We start from the raw sequence: 19,544 nt of genomic DNA on the forward strand, positions 1-19,544 counted from the left end.
CAATCTGAGGAGGACTCATAATGACCACCTCTCTGCTATGCAAGGAATGAATAAGTTCACTAAAAAGGAAATATAGCAAGTGGAGCTTGCGTGAGGGCAAGAAAAGAAAGAGAGAGAAGGGATTCCCCGCTCAGATATATGGGGAAACTCAGAAGGTGAGGGCGAGCAGAAGAGCTGCCTGATGAGGAAATTGGCAGATGGGGGTCGGAAGAAAGGGGAACACTAAGGCAGTAAATCTCACTGTTCAACCTATCTTTGGCTTCCGAGCTTATCTGTTTCGAATCAAGAACGAGCCATACCAACCCCATAGACTTGCACTAACCCCAGTCTCCACCAGCGTAATAGCCTGTCTCAGCTCACCTGTCACCAGTGGCGAGGATCGCTTGGTTTCAGTGGGTCGCTGGCTGACCAGAACGAATCATGAATATGCGATGTAATAAAAATTGCCAGTGCCAAATCTGGGCTCTTGGAGGCCCACAGTCACACTCTGGTGTGGATCTGGAGAAAGACGGAGCGAGGTAGTTGCTGATAGCCACTGATGCATATTGAACACGTTGTCAGTTGTTTGATGCAAGGGAGACTGAGAAATCGATCCAAGTATCTCAAGATAGATACATGTAGAGATCGTAATTGACGTTCCTCTGACGTCCACTTGTTCTCCATGCTCTCAACAGACAGTTTAATTCCGCCCCGAGCGGGATAAGCTTCGACATGGCGTCGTGGACGAATGCGGACGGTCCCTTAATGTCCGCATTGCATCCAATCATTTGTACTCAAGTAGTATATATGCAGATCTGCCGTCACTGCATGAGCACCGTGACATAATCCCTCCGTTATGTCAACGTGTGCGAAGCTAATCGTTCAGATCTCTTTGGTAAGGGTGTGGCTATGTAACTGTTCTACACCTCTTGACAAATGAAAACGTAAACTTAAACTAAGCAAACATTATCAGCAGTTTATGCGACATGCTTATCTACAGAGACGCAGCTCATCACCTGCGCTGCTCTAGGTAGAACACACCCAGGTACCCACCGAGTGTACAGCCTTCGTTGAGGTTAATTGTTTGAGAATAAGTCTCCTCTAGAGCAAAACTTGCTTCTAGGTTCGATTTTTGAGTTCAATTGCTCAACCTTCTTCTAGAACGACAAACCAAAAAAGAAAGAAAAAGAAAATCGGTCGGTACCTGCCATGATGTGAGCTCAAGGTTTAAGCCAAGTGAAGTACTCGTATATACTGCTCGGCTACCCTCGGCCTCGGAACGGTTCCACATGAACACGAAAACATGACCCCGGTTCCGAAAGAAAATTCCTGAGATTCTGCCAGAATATGCATGTCCTCTGTACAGTACCCTGATCAGCGAAAGTTGGGCTTCACCGTAGCCATTGATATCCCAAACGTTCTCAGTCTCTCCATGGAACGCGTACCCCAGATCGGCTCAACCCCATATACCAACCCCCGCTGCATCTCCAAGACAGCCTAAAATGCCCCGGATACTACTCAATGGGGCCTTTTCCCCGGTCATTAGTTAATGGAATCCCCGTGAATGGACGAAGCAATAATCATTAGCAAATAGTTATCCCGAGGTATCTTGAACAAGCTCTCCCGCAGTGCCCGACTGTGGATCGGTTGCGGTGTGTACCGCCTCGACCCCGGCACGGCTTTCATTGAATTGCGGGTATTTCCACCAGAAAACATCCGGCTCCTTGTTCGCTTTCTGGGGTCCGGGGTAGCCGCCCAGTGATGGATGCGCGATTTATCACAATCCCGGGCGAATGGGGATTTCAGTGGTCCCCATCTCGATGCAATGGTTATCTTTTTCTGGGGAAGTTTCTGTTAGTCATGGCTTCAGTTAATGTGTTCATGTTCGGTCCACAGGTGTTCCGTAGACTGATAGATAAAAGCAAGATCATATCTCGCATTGTCATAAATTCAGGGGTGCGCCCTCTTTGAGGCAATGGGAGAGTAAAACTGTAGATTGGAAAATTGTGCCTTACAGTGACATTTGACCGTGACGCCGCAGACATAATCCTCGACACGGTTCAGGGCTCATCCAGGGATCTATTCTCGGTGCCGGCTTCCACGTGTCATTGTCTGTGAGATCTAATCGAACTGATATGAGTTTAACCGAGTCTTTACTGTCTGCGACGTACGAAGAATAAGCTTATTTAAGGCACCTTCCCGTAAGCTTGACAAAGCTGGTACTCACGTTCGAGTGGAAGTGTCTCACAGGCTCAGCCTTCAGACCTCAGGATTAACATTTGAGCCTCAGGGGAGATCAAAATTCCTGCCGAGCGTACGGGATCTCCTTTGGAATGAGCGGGAGGAAGCAAGCAAAGCAAAGGTCGGACAGTAGGTACTTGGCCGAGTCCGTGCAGGGTACCGATTGGCCAGCCCAGACAACGCTACGATTGGGTAGTCCAACATTTCAACTACTAAACGGGGATGTTTTTGGCTCAGATTCATGATGCCAATATCTTCAGTCAAACTGGATGAGACCCTTGCCCGGGAATACAGATTGAGGCAGGTTTAAGCCCTCTAAATTAAGGCCGCCCCTCACATCGCCAAGGCTTGAGTCAGCTCGCTTGGACCTTCATAGTAAATCTACCCCTCCACCATGTCATTCGTGCGACCGGGTCGCCGTAGCCTGGTGTAGACCCATCGTGGCTCGGGAGTCCGACCTTAAAAGATATTGAAGCATCATCTGCTTCTTGCCTCGCCTCCTTCTGCGACCTCAGTAGTGAGAATTTACAACCATGGCCGAGACGGAAAATGGCCATATCGCGCAGGATGGCGAAGGCTCGAATCCCGAGCCATCCTTCTATGAACAGAAGGACGCTCGCCAGGTTATAGGCAGAATAATAAGTACAAACTTCGCGGTCATGGTAGCTGGACTGAATGGTCCGTATCTCTGATCATCTGGACAAATTAGGAACTCCGAACTGACCAAGTGTAGACGCTGCCACGGGTGTGCTGATACCCTACATCCAGCCAACCTACGAGATAGGTTTGCTGCAAGTCTCATTCATATATCTCGTGAATTTTGCCGGCTGGCTCTGCGCTTGCTTTGCCAATATCCATGTCTGCTCCAGGCTAGGAACGGGGGGCACGCTGCTCTTGGGCGCAACGGTTCAGTGCCTCGGGTATGCACTCATGTTCTGGCATCCGCCCTATCCTCTTTTCATGGCCGCCTTCTTTTTCACGGGCATGGGTGTCGCTTTCCAGGATGCGCAGGCAAACGCATTTACTATCACTGTGAAGAACGCTCATAGATGGCTGGGCATACTTCATGCTGTTTATGGGATGGGAACTATCATTGCTCCACTGATTGCTAACACAATCGCCTCGCGAACGCCAGAATGGCACCATTACTACTTGATCGTGTTCTGTGTGGGCGTTGTGAATATCTTGCTTCTCGCGTGGACATTCCGGCGAGGTCTTTTCCGACCTAATGTGCGAAATGCCAAGGATACCGCTGGTAGTGAATTGAAGGCTACGCTAGCTAATCGGTCGGTGTGGATCCTGAATGGATTCTTCTTCCTCTATGCCGGCGCGGAAGTGGCTTCCGGAGGTACGATTCTGAAATATAAGCCGAGTATATATGTCTTCCAGTTTCAGCTAACCTGGATAGGATGGATTGTTCAGTTCATTATCTCAGTAAGGCATGGTGACCCGAAGAAAGTAGGTTATATCGCCTCCGGGTTTTGGACTGGCTTTACCGTGGGCCGGGTTCTTCTCGCGGACATTACACACAAATTCGGTGAGCGTCGAATGGTCTTTGCTTATCTCGTGCTGGCGCTGGCGATGCAGCTTGTGTTCTGGATCGTCCCGAGTATCCCTGTAAACGCTATCGCGGTCTTCCTCTTGGGTAAGTATTTTGAACACTCGCAGCAGGAGTTGGTAGAATGCTGACAATCCAAATAGGCTTCTTCATCGGACCGTTTTACCCTGTTGGACTATATGTTCTTACTGAAATCGTGCCCCAAGAGCTTCATGTCGGGGCAATTGGTATGTTAACCGAGCGTCAGCTTTCTTTCGCACATTTTACAGGCTCAGTTACGCTTTGCTAACCCTTTGGATTAGGCTTCACTGCGAGTCTAGGACAAGCTGGCTCGGCCGCTTTCCCCTTCATGACGGGCGCAATAGCCTCGAAAGCAGGTGTTCAAGTCTTGCAACCGATCATGGTCGGCTTGCTTATCGGTATCGGTATATTCTGGGCTTTTATTCCGAAACAGGGGACCATAAGGCTCGAGGACGACGACGATGAGAACGCCCGACTTATAAACTAGGATAAGCAGGCGACGTTCTCGTCGATATAGTTGATACACTTTCCGATATGGATTGTGCCCTTTCAAAATTGCTGCATTGAAAGAATGCTTTGTTATGACTAAGTTGTTCAGAATTACTCTATACCTCGTACGAAATAGAAGTTCATGAAGAAGGACCAGGGCTACTGAAGTAACGGAACATGTTTCCGTCACCGCAGTGGTAGTTGATTCCTCGAGGATTGAATTTACCTCATACCGCCGAGCGATTCGCAGTGAAGTTGATATCCCATGTCAATATGCGTAGCGAAGCCATTAGAGTGTTTGAGGATCATGACCAGGTATACTCAACCTCAACGGTTCACTGTGTCAAGACGCACGATAGATATCTAAGGCGATGATCCCACGTCGCTCGGGCACCGATACAAACTTGTAGTTACGTATAAGCTAGTACATTTGCCGTGCAATGTCTCGAACCGTACGCAACCGAGCCCTGCCTCACATGAACAATTAGCATTATAGCCTCCGCTTTGATAACATTCATAATTTAGTGAGAAATAGCTCAGAGAGAAGATTAAGTCGTCATAGCCTTACACATCCGCAGATGGTATGGCGATCCGACTAAGGATGACTGATACGAAGAGTTTCATCATAGCTGAAGAACCAGGGTCAAGGGGAGGAGACTCACGGAACACTATATAGGCTTTCAGAAGACCCGACCGTAGTCGAGTAATAGCGGGTTTAGATAATGCCAAAAGTTCATCATAGCTCCATTTCGTATTTTCGTCGAAGAATCCGGCAGCTAATCTTCATACGAAATGATCCTGCGACCAGCTATATGAGAATTATAACCTGATGGAGCAGGCTTGCAGGTATCTTCAGAAGCGTCTTCATCATAGTCCAGCGTAGGGTCCGAACTATTATCTACGGTTCGGTTCCTGGCCACGGACTGCCTGGTATCAGACTGCAGAGTTCTCGCTTGTTGATCCTCGCCTGTCGATTGATCAGTTTCACCAACGACACCAGAGCGCTTTGCAGAAGTGTCTTTGTCATCTGCTTGATTATCCTTAATCTCATTGATTTCAGCAGCTTTCTGATACACCTCCTCCTCTTCTTTAAGTAGTCTTTCGCGCATAAGTGAGTGTATCTCACTATGTCTGAATATTTCGATCTGCTCGTCCGTCAGGGTGCGCTTCACACCATCGGGGTAGTATCCAAGGCCGTCGTCATCGACTGCCAGCTCGTCCGTTACATTTTCATTGTAGGTATACTCAGATACAAGGGACCGAGTACTTCCGGGAAAGTGTTTAGCTTGAAATGCTTGTAGGTCTTCCTACAGCGAAGGGGGTCAGTGAGATGGGCTAACGACAATATAGGACAAAACTCACTATCGTTACAGGTGGGATGTGCGGTGTAGACATTTTGATTATTATTTGAAATACAAACCTACTCACACGATCCAAGTCATGCGTGAATACAGTATACTGATCGACGTGAGAGCAGGTTGTAAACTTCCGCGAATTGAGGACGGGAGGAAATCAAAAGGACGCGTCTCTTGGCGCGACAACCAAGGTCTGTAATCTTACGTCTTTCCCGTATTTATGTATCCTGAGGCATCCACATATATCTCGTACATTTTCCCTCTGCAGAGATTCCATTGAAATGATGTCTAACATTAAAAGGTCCTAAGAAAAGCGAATTGAAACTATTACAGCTAGAAATCTTGTAGCTCGATGATCCTACCTTCATGACGAGATTCCTGAATGTGCGATGGGCAGAATAATGCATTTTCGAGACCTACCTATATACTTCTCGCATGAACTTGGATCCTCGGAGAGCATCCCTGAATCCCCATGAGTCTAATATTAATTATGAGCGCCTGGATAACTGGGAAATATTTGAATACAGTGACTAATGACTAGTCAGCTGATCCCGCAGCTGTTCCTCCAGGAGCTGCACTGTCAGTGTTAATGCAAGGCGTCGATCAATTATGTTCACATGTCACGGCAGAAATAAAATCTCCGTTCTTTTCTAACTAATTACCCCAGCAGACAAGCAAGCGGCATGCTCGTTATATTGTTGCCAATTTTCGCCTTCACGCAGTCAAAGTAGACGCTCAAATCACTAAGTTCTCGAAGTTTTATATTAGCGATCTGATCCCTTTCATCGGGAGAGGGTTCTGTCAAGCTCCAAGCCAAAGAGATGTGAAAGCAGTGAGAATAGTCTGCAGAACCACCTCGCTGCCATTTCATAGGAGAGCTCAAGCCTGCATCTGCAGTCAAGATATGCGGTGAAGCCTCATAGAGCGGTGGCTGGTTGAAAAAAGCTAGCGATCGATTTGAGAGTTTCAGAAGGCGGTTGAGGGCGTCATTTTCTGGCTTTTTCACTCGCAGGACATAAAACCACCGTGTCTTTTCATGATTGGACACACAGTATAAACCTTCCGTTGTAGCATTGAACCTTGTGTTATGTCAAATTTTTTTATCCTGCAAGGGGGAAAAGGCAACCAACTTACGCTCGTATGTTTGAGTCTTCAATAGCGGATTTAAAGGTGTCCAAAAATGATTGCCGCTGCTCAGTCCGAAGAACTACCGGCCTTGAAAGGCTGATGTGCAGTGGGAGTTGTGCGCCAAGATCACTTCGCAGCAAGCTATTGAGTTTTACTTTACTCTTTCTAAGCTTTCCCTCAATCTGCGCAATAACATTGCTTAACGTGGAAAGCTCTCCTTTTGACGGATACCCTGCTCAAGTTAGCTCACCAATCAGGAGTAGCAGCAGAGATTGTAACCCTACACTCTAGATAGATATGAGTCGGCCAGTTTCCTTCAACGTGCGGAATGGCCCTCTTACGGCCCCCATGGAGGCTTGGATCATCTTTTACACTAATACGAGTGCTCGATGCATATAGATCATGAAAGGTTTTCGGTAGCGGAGGGAGGGATGAGACCGGCGTGGCAGTGCTTTCTTGCCGCAGTCTCTTGGCTGGTCTTGGGGAACTTTCACTGTGTGAAGTATCTTCCTCGGACTCTGAATCCGAATATTGCACCAACGCCATCAGGTGATGGGTGTTTCCTTGGGAAGAAATGTTTTGTTATTCAACGCACAAGCCAAGAAAGTGTGGGTAACTTTCAGTATTCTGGGGCGCCAAGCTTGCGGCTTGCTTTACCCAATGAGACATTGACAATAGATGATTTCGTATATGCATCTTAACCATGCACCAGCAATAGTTAATTATTGCTCCGTTCAACTTATTGATATCGGGATTTGAACTAGCCTGCTACTACATGAGCAGCGTCTTGCGTCTCCGGCTGCTCGCTATATCGTAACTTGACTCATAAAATTATTCGACGAGAGAAATAGTTGAAAACAATAGCCAGTGCTCCCATACTACTCGGACCCCGAAGCTTTCTGAATCCTCTCGTGTCGTGTACTCACATTACAGGCCAGTTCTATATATCCTTCAAGTCAGAAAACTTAAATACTCGTGATGATGACCGTAAATCGAAAGTACAAGTGAAACTGGTCTCGTGACTCGGATAATAATGCCTAAATTTAGTTTCTCAATTTCTTATTTAATTTTACCAGATCTCGTCTTAGTTGACTAAGCAGGAGCCTTAGCGCTTCCAGCAGTGTTTCAATGCCGAATTTTGTATACATATGTTCTGGAACTTCGCGTCTGGTCCAGATGGTAGAATGGACGTTAAGTGAATGGTCCAGAATGTAAAATTGGTCCCTTGAATTTTATTAAGAACCGGTGGGTCGTGCGAGGTGACTAACTCAGTAAACGTCATGGAAGCAAATTCCACGGTTCTTCTAGACCTCTCGCTTAGTACGACATCATAGAGTAGTACCTGGACTAGCAAAGCTACACAACCCTAGTCCTTCTAATACCATCAGCACGGACGCTATGAGCGTACTAATGATGAACTTAGAATTCGAATCAATTCTTCCTTTGTCGAGATAATGAACTAGGAGCTCTTTGATATAGATACTTCGGGTAATGGTCGGATAGGAGGAAAACATACGCCCCATCAGGTGGAAACTGTGAGATCAGTTATGACGTGACTTTAGATATTGGTCAGCAGTGATCTGCGGTCCACTTTAGTCATTCAGCCCAGTCAGATGCTGAAGGGAACCGTTGGTTGGTGCTGACTGCTCGTAAGGTTTCAGTGCCTTTTCTCAGAAAGAGAAAACTTTATGAATCCGTGGAAGACAACCTTGGGCTGTAAGAATTCCGCTAAATCTCTGAGGTCAACCATCTAGACTCTCATCTTTTCATCATCGAGGCCAGTTGAATGTAACCAAAAGGGCCTAGTCTTCCGGACAGATCCTTACGCTAAGCTCGATGTGGCGAAGCCGCTAAGCCTATACAAGGCTGACGTGCCACTGTTATCGATAAGCCCACCCCCGGACCCTGCGGGATCATCATACGCAAGTCGTCACGTCACTCTCGGCCACCGGGGGCAGTGATGACTCTTCTTTAAATTATTGCTATCTGTCAGGAGTATTCTTCCTCATCCTCTTACTATCTATCTCTACTTTCATCTTTGTCAAAGATTTCACACCAGAAGACCACAATATCAACAGTTCGAGCGCCTTTGAACTACGATTTTCTACTTTCGATACTAGCCCCACATCAGATCGTGACATTAAACGCACTATCACAATAGCGTCCGTGTGCTATCGCCTACCTGCATACATCTATTCAACTATATCCAGCCATCTGAGCTGTCAGAGGACAGGTCTCAAATTTATTCTACGACACCTTCACCGTCTATTCAACAATATGGTCTCCACCGGAGAAGCCGTCTATATGACACCCTACTCGCCCTACCCTTCTCACCACCAGCTGGATTCGGATCTGAACATGAACAGCTCCTGCTGCCGTTTCCTCTCATCTTCACCAAGCCGCCAGTCACTCCGACGCCAGCGATCCTCGTCTATCCCTTCTATCTACTTTGACGGATATCTCGAGCACCTCCCCGTCGAGCCAAAGAAGAAACGCGAGTGCACCAGTCACTACAACAATCACTCCCGTCGTCATTCTCGCGGCCCACGACGCACAATGAGGTACTCCCGAGACAGTCAACTCGTTAATCCTGACGTCATCGACCGCCTGGACAGTGCTAGCTTTTTTCAGTATCACCATGAAGGACCATACGATGCAGTTTACCCGGAAAGAAATTTCGACAGCAAGTTGAGCCCAATTGAAGCCGTCAAAAGAACGAATGAGGAAGCTTTGAAGGCCACCCCAGAGGATAAGATCAAAGACAGCATTAACAGCCATCGTCCTCTCGATGGGGTGGCTTTCTATCCACCTGGTACTACGGATAGGGAAGGACAAACTTACAACTACGAGGAGGGTACCAATATGATGAACGACTATGGTAACTTTATGCGCTGCCCCGGCTTGGTAAGTACCCACTCTTGTGTCATCCTTGACACGGCAAAGCATTAAACTCTTTGACAGAAATTCACCGAAGAAGACTTTAAGAATGACCCTTTCTACAACACGCCGCTTCCAAAGCCATTCGCCTCCCTCAGAAGGGTACTGAGCCTGCGTCGCCGAAACCGCAGGAGTACCCAGTAAACTCGAATTCGACTCTCCGTTTCCAAATGGTTATTTAAGGAGTATATAAAAGGTTGATATAAAGGGCTGAGATGTCAGGGATTTGACAACACAATGTGATACCTCATGTTTTGTATTGTTTTCATGTACTTCAGCATCATGCTGACCATGGAATGGGTTGATACATGGATTTGTTCGGAGTTTTGGGCATGGAGTCATGGATTGATTATCTTTCATGTTGTTCGGCTTTCTGTACTTTTAAATGTCCGTCAAGATTCCAACGCGCTTCCTCCTATGGCCGTTGAGCTTGATCATGGTCATGATTGGGCATGTTTAATGTTGTTTGTAACTATTCCTGTATCCACTGCCCATCAGAGAACCAACTGGACTTGTTCCTGCCTCTCGGATGCAACATCACAAAGTCCGATTGAGTGCAATTGAATGAACTTACTTCTTCCTCTCGGGTTTGACTATGAATCCGATAGAGGGACACTTTACAAACATTACATTGCCAGTAGTAACCTCTTTCCCGTAGTAACGTAAAAATCTTAGTTCTATTCATTTGTTCCTTTGATGCAGGCGTACACACACGAAATGAGTAATTTGCATTTTATGATCGAGTCATGCAAATGAGGTGTATTTTATTTATTGAACGGGAAAAAATTAGCCACGTACTTGCAAAATCATCCAGGACAGTGAAAAGTCCTAACTGGTGGTACGTCCTAATCTTGACATGACTTGTATCAATACCAATCACAAAGTATAAGTATGGACGATCTCTACTAGTAGCTGTTCGCTGAAGGCAACCAAGAAATATGATACGTAATGAGGAGGGGGAAAGTAAATTGAAGGAAGCGGTTAAGCGAGAAGTGCGAGAATGCGGTATGGTATGTGTGCATCTAGCAGATACCACTCCATGCTCCAGCTCGCCCTTGCATGTACGCTAATATATTAGTAGCTTGGGTATATGATGGGCATGCCCAACCTTAATTATTGCTCTCCAAAATGGAAAACCTTAAGTCAATCGGATTTGTCTTTTTTTCAGTCGTGTTTAGTTTTCTTCGGGGTTTGGTGAATCGAAAACGAAATATGAAAAGAAAAGAAAAGAAAAGCACCCAAGAGAAAAACTTGTACCCAATTCAGGCACCTATAGTATTGTGCATGACTTGATAATTAAATCCGCCCTGGAGTAACAGTAAGCTCTATTTTCTATAAGCCAAATCGCTTACGGATACATGGAATGTAAAGCCATGAGTATGCCTTCAGTTCAATACAAATGGATTGAGCTCTAGCCCTTAGGGCTGGATGGTCTCCACGAGATGCCAAGATTGTTGGGTCTGGGGAAAACTGTACACGCGCGTGCTTGGCGCAACCAGGGTCTTTTAAAATGACACTAAGGCTAGGAGAATCAGTCAGGGTTCCATTCATTACCGCCGGGGGAAAGGTGTCACGCCATTTGCTGAGCATGGGAGATTTCTCCAGGATTTAAGGGTTCTGTGATTCAGATGGGTCTTATAATATATTTTTTTAGTGTGGTGTCACTTGCAGGGCATACATAATTTGTAGTCTAAATACTACGTTAGTTTGTTGCTGCCCAGGTTGTTATTTGATCTTGTTCAGCACTGGGGTCCCCTGTATACCTACTGCATTATGATAACTCTATCCTTACAGCATTGTTCACAGTACTTACAAACTTGAAGTCTCCCATTAGCGATGCTTAGTCATATATCTTTTAGAGGGGTGTTTCATGATATTCATCTTTCATTTTTCTCACTTGTTATTGCCCTGATTATAACAAGATCATCCTTGTTGTTATTGTTTCATATAACCTGAAACAGCCTTCTTTGTTTCAACAAAAAGTTGAGGACTATAGAAAAACATAGATGGGGCGCTAGCGAATGGAACTGCTTCGGAAAAGGCTTGGCGGAGGTTATTGAAGGAGGACTATTGATAATCATCCGATTACTGTCATGCAACTCCGCCACCAAGGACAGCTTGTCAACTTCTCTCGCTCTACTCCTTCATAACTCGCCCAATCCGCTCATTCTCTTTTTTATGATTTTCTCGGTCGCATTGGATTTTGTTGCGTCTTTTTAATTTTTTCGTTCTTATAAACCCCGATATACATACATACATACATACATACATACAGCAGTGGATCATTATTGACAGAAGATCATGAGTTTGTTTAGACCCTTGATCTGATTGACAATTTCTAGGCCCACTGCTTGTGTTTTTCATGTGAAGGGTCAACGGATTTACACAACCGATAGACACTAAGTTTCTACACATCTACACATCCATTACAATCGTTTCCTTGCACGTTGTTCTCCCGATAAAAAAAATGCCTTCCGCAGCCAAAGTATTTTATTTGGCTGTGTTTGCCTTCTTGAGGCTCACCAATGCCGAGTCTCAACACCATGACCAGAATACATGCGCCGTGAGTTACACCTCATATATAGAGAAATTGGATTTACTCTTCCCTTATTGAGCCCATTTGCTAATCTATGTTCTGCCTAGATCGACCCTAAAGCCACGGTCTCCGACGCTTGCGTCTCCTACAACAGCATTGATTCGTTGAACGACAAAGTCTACCCTCTCCTCCAAACCATAACCCAAGATACCGACTTCTTCTCATACTATCGGCTCAATCTCTTCAACAAAGTCTGCCCCTTTTGGTCAGACGAGAATAGCATGTGTGGAAACATTGCATGCTCCGTTACAACCATCGAGGCAGAAGAGGATATCCCGCTACCATGGCGTGCAGAGGAGCTAAGTAAACTCGAGGGTCCGAAAGCTGGCCATCCTGGGCCCGGGGTCCGGAAGGAGCGGCCTGGCGATCGTCCACTCCAGGGCATGCTAGGAGAAGATGTCGGAGAAAGCTGTGTGGTCGAGTACGATGATGAGTGCGATCAGCGAGACTATTGCGTTCCGGAGGACGAAGGGGCGAGCGCCAAAGGCGACTATGTCAGTCTGCTCGATAACCCGGAGCGATTCACGGGATATGCAGGAATGGGAGCCCACCAGGTGTGGAATGCAATTTACCGTGAGAACTGCTTCTTGAAGTCAACACCAGAACAATTGGAACTGTCTGCGAATCCTCAATTTGGAGAGCTTCAGGCTGCCAATGACTTGCGTAATGTCCTCCAGAAGGAGCTGAAGCGCACAGAGGGATTACCGCTGGACAATGAATGCCTCGAGAAGCGAGTCTTCCACCGGGTCATCAGCGGTATGCATGCGTCTATTTCGACCCACCTTTGCTGGGACTATTTCAACCAGACCACCGGCCAATGGAACCCGAACTTGCAATGCTTCAAGGAAAGATTGCATGACCACCCGGAGCGCATCTCGAACTTGTACTTCAACTATGCCTTGGTGTCCCGCGCTGTCGCGAAATTACGGAAGCACCTGGAGAGCTACACATATTGCACCAGCGATCCCGCCCAGGATGCAGACACTAAGGAGAAGGTGTCTCTCTTGACTTCGGCTCTCGCAAACCGGCCACAAATTTTCGATGAGAACTTGATGTTCCAGGATCCAAGTGCCATCGGCCTGAAGGAAGACTTCCGCAACCGGTTCAGAAACGTGAGCCGCTTGATGGACTGTGTTGGGTGCGATAAGTGCCGATTATGGGGAAAACTGCAGGTCAACGGATACGGCACCGCCTTGAAGGTCCTGTTTGAGTACGATGAGACCAAGAATGGAGAAAACCCTCCTTTGCGCAGGACAGAACTTGTGGCTTTGATCAACACTCTAGGTCGCATCTCTCACAGTGTGGCGGCTGTTAAGAGCTTCCATCGTGCTATGGATGTGCAAGATGGAGAGACTCTTACAATTCCAGCCGACGTGTCGTCCGTAAAGAACCCTGATGGCAAGACAACAAGACGTCTTGTCAAGGATGGTGGTACGACTTTCTACTATGAAGATGATGAAGATGATTTTCAGTATCTCACTGAAAAACTACCATGGGAGCGGGCGCCACGAGGTGAGAATGACGGCTTCTTAGACGAGCTCCGTGCCGAGTTTGAGGTTTTTTGGAATACATTCTTCTACGTCCTGAGAAGCTGGGCCAATATTCCCAAGACTCTGTAAGTTATCAATGACGTGCATTAAAACGCCCGAGTACTAATGGTTATTCCACACAGATTTGAAATTATTGTTCTAGAGTTCAACCGACTGTGGAGTTATTGGCTAGGACTTCCTGTGCCGCCACGGATGTGGAGGATCAGACGGCCATCGGAGCCGGGGATGGAGAGCCGCGATGAGCTATGATCAGGGGTGTTTTGCAGCATATACATTTGGTGATCATGTTTGTGGATCATTTAACTGTACAATAACAGAGGATCTCTTCATTGGCGTTTCTTAGGCGTTGTCAACAACCAGCGGATACACATCTTTGGCGTTTAGGGTGTATATCATACGGGTGTGTGAGCAGCTTTGGATGTTAAGTCTTGTTCACCGAGAGTCCAGGCTTGGATGAATGAATCTCTTTTGAATATTAATGTTCCTCTCGGTTTTCTAGAACCTCGTATCAACGTAATCATATGAATCACCAAACTTTCGGAATTCGCTCGGAGTTCTCCGTCGGCAAGCCTTCCGGTAGAGCCTCGGTATTTCCGGGCACATGCACCACCGGACTTTTCGATTTCTCCTCCTTTGCGCCTCCACCGCTCTCAGACCCCATCGTTTCCATCTCCACACCATTCACTCTCCTCTACTCTTCCCCTTTCCCCATCTCTAAGCTTTCGCTATATACCTCACCATTAGCACGAAGAGCCCTGCTTACTGTCTCCGCTTGGGTCGATCTCGATGCCAGGCTGCTGATTGATCATCTTCGACACACATATGGCATCGGTTTCGCCACCCAAGCCTTGGGAGAGAGCGGGTGCCACAGCGGGTGGTAAGTCATTGTTAACTTGTCGATCTATCATCGTTTTTTTGACCTTTACTCACACGATATTTTACTAGGAAACGCATTATCAGCATCACCTACTGGCGGCTCAGTCGCCTCTTCTGCGATGACTGCCACAGCCGCGGCACCAGCCGCGACCACATCTACAACCGCCTCAACAACATCTGCCGCCCCCGACCTTCCCTCTCGTCCTAATTCGCTAAATACCGTTGTAAATCGCACCGCGTCGAACTATTCGCCATATGGTGCCTCCCGGCTTGGAGCTAGCCCATATGGAGGGTACGGTGGCTATGGCTCATACTCCTCGCCATATTCCCGCTTTGGCTCCATGGGGTCAATGTACGGAGGGTATGGAGGTTATGGCGGCATGTACGGTGGAATGGGTGGCATGGGTGGGATGTACGGCGGCATGCCTGGTGATCCCAATGACCCCAACAGCTTGACCAATTCCTTCAGTCAAAGCACACAAGCCACGTTTCAGATGATTGAAAGTATTGTGGGCGCATTCGGCGGATTCGCTCAGATGCTTGAGAGCACCTATATGGCAACCCATAGCTCATTCTTTGGTATGTTGCAGTCACCTAGTTTAACCGGCGGTGAAAATTGCGATTTACTAATGCCTCTTTCTAGCAATGGTGTCAGTTGCAGAGCAGCTCGGGAATTTGCGTACTACCTTGGGTTCAGCCCTTGGAATCTACACTATGATTCGGTGGTTTAAGACGTTGATTGCTAAGATTACTGGCCGCCCTCCTCCGGCGGATGCCACTTCTCTGACTCCCGCTGCCTTTGCGGCATTTATCCACGGTCGGAGTTCGCCGGCTACCCTTCCGGACGGCTCTCCCGCCCCCCCTAAGCCATCGAAGAAGCCATTCATTATGTTCCTCCTTGCTGTTTTCGGACTTCCTTACCTGATGAGTAAACTCATCCAGTCACTCGCCCGCTCCCAAGAGGAACGCCAAAAGCTCATGATCGGGCCAAACGGCGAGCCCGTACAACAGGCACCATTGGATCCTTCGAAGCTTGACTTCTGTCGGGTCTTGTACGACTACACCCCTGAGACCCAGGAGACCAATGGAATTGATCTGGCCGTGAAGAAGGGCGATATCGTCGCTGTTCTTAGCAAGTCAGATCCCACAGGCAACGCATCGGAATGGTGGCGATGCCGCGCCCGGGACGGCCGCGTCGGGTATCTCCCCGGGCCATATCTAGAGACTATCCAGCGGAAGCCACAACAGCAGGCGATCACATCGGGTGGCGAGGCAAGCAGCCGTACCAACAGCATGCAAGCTCGCGTCTCGGACGAAATCCCGGCAAACGAAAAGAAGCCTGAACTCAAAGGAAAGATGGGCGACATCTCTCCAGAAAGCTTCCAGAAAAGTGCTTTCTACTCGTAATGCCTGAGCGGATTTGATATGCCATGCTTTTATTTCTTACTTCTATCATTAGTCCACGAGCAGGAGGTCATGTCGGGTTGACTCCCTTGCAGCATGGATCTTACTACTAATGGGCGGGACCTCATGACTACTTCACTACTGGATATTCAAGCGTTTGGGTGCTTAGAGGTATACGGATTCCTTCACATAGTTCACGTTTCCCTTTACTTTCTTGCGTTTCTCTCATGTTCCACGTTTTCAGCGGCCAGATGACTATTTATATTATTTATCACTTCATACCGTGTACAGATTACCATTTCTTCTTTTTGTTGTCAATGACAAAAATTGACCGGTTGATCAAAGCCACATACACATCTACACAAAGTAAAGAAAACCATGCCTATGTAAACCAATGAGTAACCACGATAGAAAACAAGAAGAAATAAAACCGAGTCATGATCCCTCGAACTAACCAATACCGGCAATCTCCACGACTCCACGTTCCTTATCAATTTGCCAGTTAAGAGCTAACGATCAAAGCGTAAAAGAACCACCGTTCATCCCCCAACTCTATTCTCCATCCGGCAAAACAACCCGTCCACTGCCCTGCCGTACAACTACACCATTCAGCCGAGTGACATTTGAACATCAATGCCCCTGGGCCATTTACCTGGATTGATAAGGTAGTGGCGGCGAAACGATATTCATTAGCTTACCGGTTGTGGGGGAGGCACGCATGTACATGTGTATGTATGTAGGTGTGTAATTTTAAATATATTCCTGCTCATTAGCTTAGAGGGTGATGGCGCTAGTTAGTTATGTATATGTCGATTATTAAGATTTTCTTTCTTCAATGGGTAGTTATATGTTTGTTGATCGATGAGTAAGAATAGTATATACTTTGTACTGTGTAGTAGTGTTGAGTAGATACGGGTAGGTTACTATATAAAAGTTTGAAGTATGTTATATAATTATGCTCTATTTCTTCTGTATATGTACAGTACAGAACATTAGATGCTATACTAGGTAGGGAAAAATAGCGCATATAGATCGAGTATTGAGTTAGTATAGCACCTACCGACGTCAACGTCTACCCCTCCAGACCAAAATGCCACCGATGTAATTGATAAGAACATCGGTGGCGAAAATGAGGCGAAGAACAGACTATCATGCATGTTGTGTGTAAGAACGATGAAGATAGCCAGTAGTGGCAGTGGCAGTGGCAGTGAGCTTACTAGTAGGACGCGGAAGCAGTTCAGAGTTCCCCTTTTAGAAGGCGGGCAAAAGTACCGATACGAGAGTATTGCATGATATGCATGGAAACGACTAGGAATCTGGTATTCATTCACCCTTGTGACCTGAGGATCGCTCTTTCCGGACGATCACTCCAGATACGGGATTTGCTGGTGATTGGATTACATCATGCTAGTTAAATCTCTGCAGTTTGCATGTTCTGATGCCCGATTTCTGGGATGGGGATTTTCTTTTTCTTTTTTCGCTTTTCTTTACTGGTGGTTTATTTGGTTATTTTTATGATTTGGGATCTTGGCGGAATGGGAAATTGGAGGAGTGTTTGTTGCGCGTGGGGTTGTAAGGATTGTCTTCTGATATTGGGTCTATATGCTATTTCTCTGGGGGCGAAGGTGCCAGTGACAAAGTACGACGGGTGTTAATTTATATAGAGATCGACTATCCAGTCAGAAGTGAAGTTGGGACCTGAAACCACCGGCTCTGGCGCTTTGATCTACAGCTGAACGAACCGTGGCGGACTATCCTTGAGACAAGGAAGCCGAGTGCCAGTGGCCCAATCGGGGAATGAAGTGGGATCCGGCCCCATTTCTTGTTGTCTCGGTGTCACTGGACGGCTGTTTATTTGATTCAGATGCGGATATTATTTCCGGCCTGGTCTGCTGGCTAGTGCTATTAGTCAATTCTTCTTAGCATTTGTCATTTGTTGGGTCGAGTGGCAAATGTTTGTGTTGACTGGCAATCAAGTCGAAGGTGTGGCCTTGTTATACAGTAGTATTATAATCATGCCAGATGTTATTCAAGATGATTGACGATAAAATTCAAGAAGTTTAGGGACCAACAAATTTTTCAATTAATATTCCTGCCTGTGTTGAGAGGTCCGAGCGGACTAGAGCGGCGCTGGTGCTTGCCTGATTCTCTGTCCGACGTGGCTCTTCTCCACTGGGGATGACGCTGGCGTAGTATCCGCCGATGTTTTTTTTCTTTTTCGTTTGGTTCCTTCTACTTCGTTTGATCTTGTTGACGTTTCTGGATTAGGGGTCGGCTGACGACTAGTTCTGCACGTAACCCCGCGTACCTCGCAGGGTAGGAAATGTCGCTCGCTTTCTTGTGTTTCATCTGGGCGTAGACTGTGCGTCCCATGCGGTGTCTGTCGTTATCTCGGAGTATACTTGATAGCCTCGAACTTGGATTCCCCTCCTGGGGTTTGCGCGATACGGTAACACCAGGGGTGACTGGTTTCTGAAAGCCTTGGATATGTCTTTTGTACACAGTGAAACGAATTAGTTAGTCTTTCTTCCAAGTTAGCGACTTAGTTTTGTGTGCAGGTTCGTCTTTGTATGTTGGATGGGTGTGATGTCGTGGAGCTGCTAAAGGGCGGCACGGGTCGGGCCGCTGTTGTACGGAGTCAATCTAAAGTGACAGGGGTTGTGGAGAATAACAGAAATTGTCATGATATGTACCCTGCTGGAATGTACAGCACGGAAGGGTCATGGTAGAAGATACTAGATCGATGACTGCGTCGTAAGTCGATAGCGTCCTTGCAATGGAGGTTCGATGCAGCAGAATTCCACTTATGTTGCAGGCTAGTTTGACGTCCTTCCGAGACCGTGGTGGGTTAGCTGCAGTGACTTGATGATCCTAAACAATATGCTGTGAAAGGTACTTAACGATACTGCGTGGGGATGATAGTAGAACAGGACGCTTGAACAGGCATGGCAGGTACATCATCACAGAACCGCAATTTTTCTCGCCATGGAGTCCCGTACACCTTGGTTTCTTTTCATTCATGGGAATACCATAACCTACATCAGACGTTTCCCGGTTGAATCAAGCCATAGATGCTCTATATAGTTAAAATCCTGAACAGCAAAGGAAAATAAAGGAAAAAATGAAAAAGGGGCTCAGACGCTTAGAAGGGATGAGGGGGAATGAAGTGTTACAGAGTCAAGACCGTTGAGTGCTTAACGACGAAGTGGCTGCGGGGAATAATAAAGGGAAAATCAGGAAAGTCGAGTTGACAACATCTAAGAATGAACCCAGGGGCTCGGCAGATCCTCACTCTTCGTCTCTAGATAATCCGTGCCGCTCATAAAAGGGGTGTGCGGTTTTCTTCTTCATTAGGGTATATAAATCCGGCCATCGAAGCCTCAAGAGTTTCGTGAAGAGCAAGAAGACGA

The 19,544-nt window shown here is 46.9% G+C and overlaps 5 protein-coding genes across 5 annotated transcripts; 4 read left to right on the forward strand and 1 right to left on the reverse strand.

The window, feature by feature from the left end:
• Window positions 1-2,753: 2,753 nt before the first annotated feature.
• On the forward strand, window positions 2,754-4,286 carry AO090005000633 (putative MFS transporter; the record flags this gene model as incomplete). The annotated part of the gene is made up of 4 exons (XM_023234012.1): window positions 2,754-2,898; window positions 2,954-3,865; window positions 3,922-4,005; window positions 4,081-4,286. 4 exons carry the CDS (start codon window positions 2,754-2,756, stop codon window positions 4,284-4,286), a joined length of 1,347 nt encoding a protein of 448 aa, XP_023089040.1.
• Window positions 4,287-4,709: 423 nt separating this feature from the next.
• On the reverse strand, window positions 4,710-5,683 carry AO090005000632 (DUF3807 domain-containing protein; the record flags this gene model as incomplete). Its single annotated transcript, XM_023234013.1, has 4 exons — window positions 4,710-4,755; window positions 4,857-5,064; window positions 5,115-5,595; window positions 5,651-5,683. The coding sequence occupies 4 exons, from the start codon at window positions 5,681-5,683 to the stop codon at window positions 4,710-4,712; spliced, it is 768 nt and encodes a 255-aa protein (XP_023089039.1).
• Window positions 5,684-9,048: 3,365 nt separating this feature from the next.
• On the forward strand, window positions 9,049-9,852 carry AO090005000631 (uncharacterized protein; the record flags this gene model as incomplete). Its single annotated transcript, XM_001817623.3, has 2 exons — window positions 9,049-9,675; window positions 9,733-9,852. 2 exons carry the CDS (start codon window positions 9,049-9,051, stop codon window positions 9,850-9,852), a joined length of 747 nt encoding a protein of 248 aa, XP_001817675.1.
• Window positions 9,853-12,175: 2,323 nt separating this feature from the next.
• On the forward strand, window positions 12,176-14,103 carry AO090005000630 (ER oxidoreductin; the record flags this gene model as incomplete). Its single annotated transcript, XM_001817622.3, has 3 exons — window positions 12,176-12,271; window positions 12,352-13,919; window positions 13,977-14,103. The coding sequence occupies 3 exons, from the start codon at window positions 12,176-12,178 to the stop codon at window positions 14,101-14,103; spliced, it is 1,791 nt and encodes a 596-aa protein (XP_001817674.1).
• A 573-nt stretch (window positions 14,104-14,676) lies between these two features.
• On the forward strand, window positions 14,677-16,137 carry pex13 (peroxin PEX13; the record flags this gene model as incomplete). Its single annotated transcript, XM_023234014.1, has 3 exons — window positions 14,677-14,731; window positions 14,836-15,309; window positions 15,374-16,137. The coding sequence occupies 3 exons, from the start codon at window positions 14,677-14,679 to the stop codon at window positions 16,135-16,137; spliced, it is 1,293 nt and encodes a 430-aa protein (XP_023089038.1).
• Between the last annotated feature and the right edge of the window lie 3,407 nt (window positions 16,138-19,544).

Source organism: Aspergillus oryzae, chromosome 1 (assembly GCF_000184455.2).
Source record: "Aspergillus oryzae RIB40 DNA, chromosome 1".
NCBI lineage: Eukaryota > Fungi > Ascomycota > Eurotiomycetes > Eurotiales > Aspergillaceae > Aspergillus > Aspergillus oryzae.